Source organism: Equus caballus, chromosome 12 (genome assembly GCF_041296265.1).
Source record: "Equus caballus isolate H_3958 breed thoroughbred chromosome 12, TB-T2T, whole genome shotgun sequence".
NCBI classification, from domain to species: domain Eukaryota; kingdom Metazoa; phylum Chordata; class Mammalia; order Perissodactyla; family Equidae; genus Equus; species Equus caballus.
In genome coordinates this window covers 33732489-33739203 of record NC_091695.1, presented here as the reverse complement: position 1 = coordinate 33739203, position 6715 = coordinate 33732489, and the positions used below count along the sequence as shown (strand labels likewise).

Below are 6715 nucleotides of genomic sequence, written 5' to 3'. Positions count from 1 at the left end.
TTAGTTGTTTCTTTTCCCCTCTGTTTCTGTGTACCATAGTACATTAGTGATTTTCTTGGGTCGTATGCTCTATTTTCTCTTTCTTTGTGTTTTGTGAATCTACTCCAAGTTTTTGCTTTGTGCTTATCATAAGTCTTATATAAACATCTCACAGGGAGGGCAGTCCATTTTTAGCTTATAGTAACTTAACTTAGTCTACAAAAGCCGTACCTGTCTATTCTCCCCTTTTATGTTGTGTATGCCATTATTTCTTTTCACATGTATTGTTTAACAAATCATAGTAGCTACAATTATTTTAACACTCTTCACTTTTAACATTTTAAAGTATAGTTAAGTGGTTTACACACCACCCAAGTACAGAATAAGAATCTTTTTAAGCCTGATAGTGTATTTCCCTTTATTACTGTGTTGTATACTTTCAGATGTTTTAATGTCACTGACTAATGTCTTTTTGTTTCAGCTGAAAAAACTTCTTACAGCATTTTTTCCAAGGCAGGTCTAGTGGTGATGAACAGCCTCAGCTTTTGTGTTTCTAGGAAAGTCTTTATTCATACTCGTATCTGAAGTGTAACTTTGTGGGATAGAGTATTCTTGGCTTTCAGTTTTTCTTTCAGTACTGACTGTGTCATTTTACTCTCTCCTGGCCTGTAGGATGTGTGCTTGAAAACTGCTGATAGCTTAGTGAAGATTCATTTTTAGGTTATAATCTCTCTCTCTTTTTTTTAAGGATTCTCTCTTTATCTTTGATTTTTGATAGCATTATTATAATGTTTCTTGGAGAAGCTCTTTTTTCATGAGATAATGGAGTTATCTGTTAGCTTTCTGAACTTAGATGTTTAAATCTCTCCCAGGTTTTGGAAGTTCTCAGGATTATTTATTTAAATAAAATTTTTGCCACCTTCTCTGTCTTTTCTAATTTTTAACGTCTATTATTCTAATTTGGTTTTGATGGAATCCCATAGATTACGTAGGCTTTCTTTGTTATTTCTCATTCTTTTTTCTTTGCTCAGCACTGACTGGGTTATTTCAAACTCCCTGTCCTGTAGCTCACTTTTTCATTTTTCATCTGCTCTACTCTACTGCAGATGCTCTCTATTGCATTTTTCATTTCATTCATTGAACGCCTCAGATCCTGAATTCCTGTTTGGTTCCTTTTTATAATTTTTATCTCTTTGGTGAGTATCTCATTTTGTTCATTTTTCCTCCCTTATGTCATTCAATTGTTTTTCCGAGTTTTCTTGTGGTTGTTTTAAACAGCTGTTTTAAAAATCTTTATCAGCCAGGTTGCAAAATTCTGTGCCTTTCAGCTTTGTACTTTGAGAATTATTGTTCTCTTTAGGTGGTGACATATTTTCTTGATAATTCATGTTTCTTGTAGGTTTGTATTGCTGCTTTAGTATTTGAAGTAGCAGACATCTCCTTAAACCTTTACTAATTGCCTCAGATGGGGTATGCCATCTTTTGTGATTTTATAGGTGAGTTTTCCTCTGCCTTTGTATGGGTACACATGTTCCACTCTTCTCGTTCCCTCTTGTTGTAGAATTCTTAAGCTATTGCATTTTCTCTCGTTCTTACCACCTAACCAGTCTGGCTATTGGAAACCTCTATTTAGTTTTCAAGAATGTGGCTCTAGAGCTCCTGTTTGTGGTTTGTCCCTCGCCCAGAGACCCTGATCTCTCTTTCTGAGAGAACTCAGTTTACTAGAGTTGCTCTCACTGCTGCTCTCAAGAATATGCACAAGAAGCTAGTGGCAGGGTGGGGAGAGGCGTGGGTTTAAGACTGGGAGGCTGGGGTTTCTCGTGCATCTGGTCAGGAGATCTTCTGTTGTGGTACTCTTAGTGGCTCATTGGTGGACTTCCTGCTGAAATAGGGAACTATACTTCATTAATACCTTTGATATATGTTTTTTTGATCCCTTTCCTGATCTCCTCTCTCTCTCCAGTCATGGATTACTTGTTCAGTAGTCTAGGTACTTCTAGGGATAAAGAGGTTTCTGAATGCATCTAGCACAACTGTGGTATCCTGGGTACTCAGTGACTGTTCTTTTTCCCCTGCAGGAGAGTTTGCCACAACGAATTGTTTAACTTCTGCAGTGTTGCCTTGGGAAAGGTGGTGCTGAGAAATCTCCTTTCATTGTCTTCACTGTAAACAAATTCGTATTTTTCTTCAGCTCCAATTGTGTGCTGGAATCCTCTCTCAGGAAGTGCGAGCTTCTGCAAAGTCTCTCTCATTCATGGGTGGCTGCTCAAATCATCTCTAGCCTTTGCTCAACCCTGACCAAGATGGGTTGGGGCAGGCTCACACTGATCCTGCTGGCTTTGTAGCCCATACTGAAGTCTGTTTGCCTGTTACTGGTTCACAGGTGGGCAGATTCCTCCTGGTCTCTTGGCATTTGGTGCTGGATACTACAACTCCCACAAAGGTACTTTTGTTTGTGGATGACTTCTAATTCATTGTTACTAAAGCAGGAGAAAAAGGAGGAATGTCTTTTCAGTGCTAAGATGCTGATATCACTCCTTTCCCTGATAATTTTTAATCTTATCTATCTACTTATGTAGATATGCAGTCTATTTGATGTGAATATTATAACATCAAAAAACATCAAGTCAAAATTTTTGTTTAAAGGAATTCTGGCTTGGTGTTGTCCCTAAGGTATCTGACAGAAGTAATGTAAATCATTTCTGAGGGAACACATTTTAAACTGAAGCATTAATGTTTCCCACAGATAAATTTTAAGGGAACATTGTTTAAGATAAAAAAATTACTCATCACGCAATTAAACAAGGCACTTGAGCAAGAGTAAGAAACAATATCAAACTATGGAGTGCAATTTGGAAAACTATGTATTTATATTATTAGCTAATAATTATTTCAATAAGTACGTTTTAAAAGTTTAAATAAAGGATATTATTGAAAGTAAGATAAAACAATATGAGACTTTCCAAGCTGACCAAGTGGATAAAGAACAATGTGAAACCTTTAGAGAGAAAACAAAATGTTATGATTGAAATTTGAAATTCAATGGAGGAGTTAAACAGCCCACAAGCACAATTTACGAGAGAACTAATTTACTGGAATAGAGATCTTTAAAAATTAAACAGAGCACAGTAGAGGAATCCAAACAATGGATGTTTCAGTGATGTGGAAAGTAGAGCAAGAAGATTCAAGATACAGCTAACTGGGGTTCCAGAGGCATATAATAGAAATATTAATAGAAATATAGAGACAATGTTAAGAGTATTAGCTTTGTTTAGTAGGAGCACACCAGACTTAGGCTACCATATTGATTGAATGAACATTAGAGGAAGCTGTGAATGTCTCCGTGATTGCAAGAAGAACAGTATATATTGCAGTTGCTCAATAAATCTTTTTGTTGTCATGATTATTGGTCATGATGATGATGGTAACGATAATGAAGAATGTGATTGTCTCCTCTGTTCTCGCAAAATTCTCTCCCCATTCAGTCTTACTGTGGACATAACCACATCTAAGTCTGGGATGAATTACACATATCTGTCTGTTACCATTTCTCCTTCCGTATTGACTACTAATCTTAAATTTCTTCTCTAATTAATAACTTCATTCCTTCAGAATTATTTTTAAAACAGTGCATAAATCAACTGTTTTCAAAACATGTTCAAGGGACTATGAAGCAATGATTAGTCTGATTTTGGGGAATGAAACTGTCCACCTTACTTCTCAGGCTATAGTCTTATGCTTCTATGGGTATTTTCTCTTTTCATTCATTTTTGGAATTAGGAGGCTGAGAAATAGTTGGGGAAAAGAAAGACACTCTGAGTAGCTAATACTGACAAATATTTGTTGTTCACAAACGCAGTTTATTCCATTAATGTCACAGCCTACTTCCAGGGAAATCTCCAAGACTTCTACTTTTAACCATATACAACTCTTAGGCTGTATTTGGCATCTATTTTCTACCTTTCACAGCTTTCTATTATTTTCTTTCTAGTTTGAGTTCATCTAAATAAAAATGGGTTTGTGTTGGTAGTTGTTGTATGACCATCTGGAGAGATGACAACTACAGCATCTTGAAGAGGGCATTCAGTACCTAAGGCAAAAACATTATTTTGGTTATTTACCATTTGGCCTGAGGACTTAGTGCTTACTTTCCCTGGACTGGCTCCAAAGACAAAAGGAGGAAGAACTTCCAGAAATCCTGCCTCAGTTTCCTAATCCCCATATCCACTGCCTAAGCATCCTAACCTTTACATGAGTTAAAGTCAGTTTATTTTGTAGAAGTCTTTAACCTAGGAACCATGAATAGAATGGAGGGTGACTGAGAATCTAACAAAACCATGTGCAAAGGCGGTAAGTAGCTGCAGTTTGCTTGGTAGATGGTCCAGAATTTCCAAAAGAGTTTCAAAAGTATCACTGACTCAAAGAAGATCAGAAATCACTGTCCTAGATAATTTAACTCATAAGTATTTCTATACTGAGGAAAGAAAAAATACGCCTCTGAGGAAAGGAGCATAATGGCTCTTTCAATCTTTCTTACCTAATTTCTCAGTATCTTTCTTAGCATCGTTAATAAGAGTAAGTCACATCCATTTCCAAGCTGCTTCTTGGTGTGTGACTCGTCCCACCATCCCATTGCATTATTCTTATATCTTTCAAGGCTGTATGAGTGCAGAAAGACAGCTATAGAAATGTCCACACTCCCTGATTACAGATTAATTGAACATTAGTTCTCAAGGAGATTTTAAAGAGCATGTATTTCATCATCCTTATTTGACGTATGAGGCTCACAGGATTCAGTGGCTTCTTCAATCACCGAATAAATGTCAGAGCCATGCCTTGGCAGAATCGTTCTGTTTCACCATATAGAGAGATGACAGTGTTTTTCTGGTTTACTATATGTCTAAGTCTCCTATTTTTTTTGAGGAAGATTAGCCCTGAGCTAACTACTGCCAATCCTCCTTTTTTTGCTGAGGAAGACTGGCCCTGAGCTAACATCCATGCCTATCTTCCTCCACTTTATACGTGGGACGCCTACCACAGCATGGCTTTTGCCAAACGCTGCCGTGTCCACACCTGGGATCTGAACTGGCGAACCCTGGGCCGCTGAAGCTGAATGTGCGAACTTAACCGCTGCACCACCGGGCTGACCCCTCCTATATTTTAAAAATCTGGAACAGAAAAACATGAAATCAAGACATTTTAGTAGATAATGTACTAATGGTGCCTGTTTACTGTCTTTTGTCCCCAAAGAGAATGACAATATTTAACTAAGAGAAGTTTTTAGTTAAGTTTCATGATTATACATGAAACACAGATTAACTTGACATTCATGATTGAAGATGTATACACAGTCAGTAGCATCACTGGAAAAAAATAGTGTCTTCTTTTGTTTTTTGAGGATGAAAACATTTCCTTCTCTCATCTTTTTCTCAGCAGATAGTACTGAGCAGGTCCATGAAAGAGGATAGAAATCATACTTCTGTGGCCATGTTTGTTCTCCTGGGACTGTCAGATGAAAAAGAGCTGCAACTTATCCTCTTTCCAATCTTCCTAGGGATCTACCTTCTGACCATAATCTGGAACCTTGGTCTCATCCTCCTTATCAGGATGGACTCCCACCTGCACACACCTATGTACTTTTTTCTCAGTTTCCTGTCATTTATAGACATCTGCTATTCTTCTTCCATCAGCCCAAGGATGCTTTCAGACTTCTTAAAAGATGAAAAAACAATTTCGTTCATTGCTTGTGCCACCCAGTATTTTGTTGGGTCCTGGATGGCTCAGGCTGAGTGCTGCCTGTTGGCCGTAATGGCCTATGACAGATATATTGCTATTGGTAGGCCTCTGCAGTACTCAGCCATCATGGATCCTGACCTCTGTCAGAAGATGGTTGCTGGAGCCTATGGGAGTGGTTTCCTTGGTAGCTTAATTCAAACAGTTTCTTGCTTTCATCTCTACTTTTGTGGGCACAATATCATTCCAAATTTCTTCTGTGACATAACCCAGATTATTTCCTTGTCTTGCTCCAATCCCTTTATGAGCCAAATGATTCTTTTTCTGGAATCTATTTTTGTTGGATTCACTTCCTTCCTTGTCATCCTCTTATCCTATGGTTTTATTGCAACTTCCATCCTGAAAATATCCTCCATAAAAGGTAGTGCCAAGGCCTTCAATACCTGTGCCTCCCACCTGGCTGTTGTGACAATATTCTATGGCATGGGCTTCTCTGTGTACCTGCATCCTAGCTCTAGCCACTCCAAAAAGCAGAACAAGGTTCTGTCAGTGTTCTATGTTATCCTCATCCCAATGTTAAACCCTTTTATCTATAGCCTGAGGAACAAGGAGATCAAAGAGGCCTTGATGAGGGTAGTAAAGAAGGCAACATATTTATCTCAGTAAGAATAATATTTGAGCAAATATTATTTCCTCCATGAGGAAGACAAGGGTAAAAATATGCAAGTGACCTTTTATAGGTTACAAGAAGGCTAGGTAGAGAGAAGAAGTGAAAACTTGGCTTCTCATGTCTTAATGCCATTATGTTTAGCTGCCACCACCAAGTGATCTGCCTAATGCAGTGTCAGCAACATTGAATTCAGTTTAAAAGGTCTTTTTCCATGATTAGACCTAGGCAGGTAAAACAGTGTTTCGAGATTAGAAGTTCTGATTGATATTATATGTAGATAAATGAGAAGACCTAGGAAGCCACTCAAATAGGTCTTTCCTCTACAATTCTTAA

At 37.8% G+C, this 6715-nt stretch overlaps 1 protein-coding gene across 1 annotated transcript; it reads left to right on the top strand.

Annotated features, from left to right (window-relative positions):
* Positions 1 to 5421: 5421 nt before the first annotated feature.
* Positions 5422 to 6378, top strand: LOC138916876 (olfactory receptor 5AN6-like). The gene has a single exon (XM_070230482.1). The coding sequence runs from the start codon at positions 5434 to 5436 to the stop codon at positions 6376 to 6378; it is 945 nt and encodes a 314-aa protein (XP_070086583.1). The 5' UTR covers positions 5422 to 5433.
* The last annotated feature ends 337 nt before the right edge of the window (positions 6379 to 6715 follow it).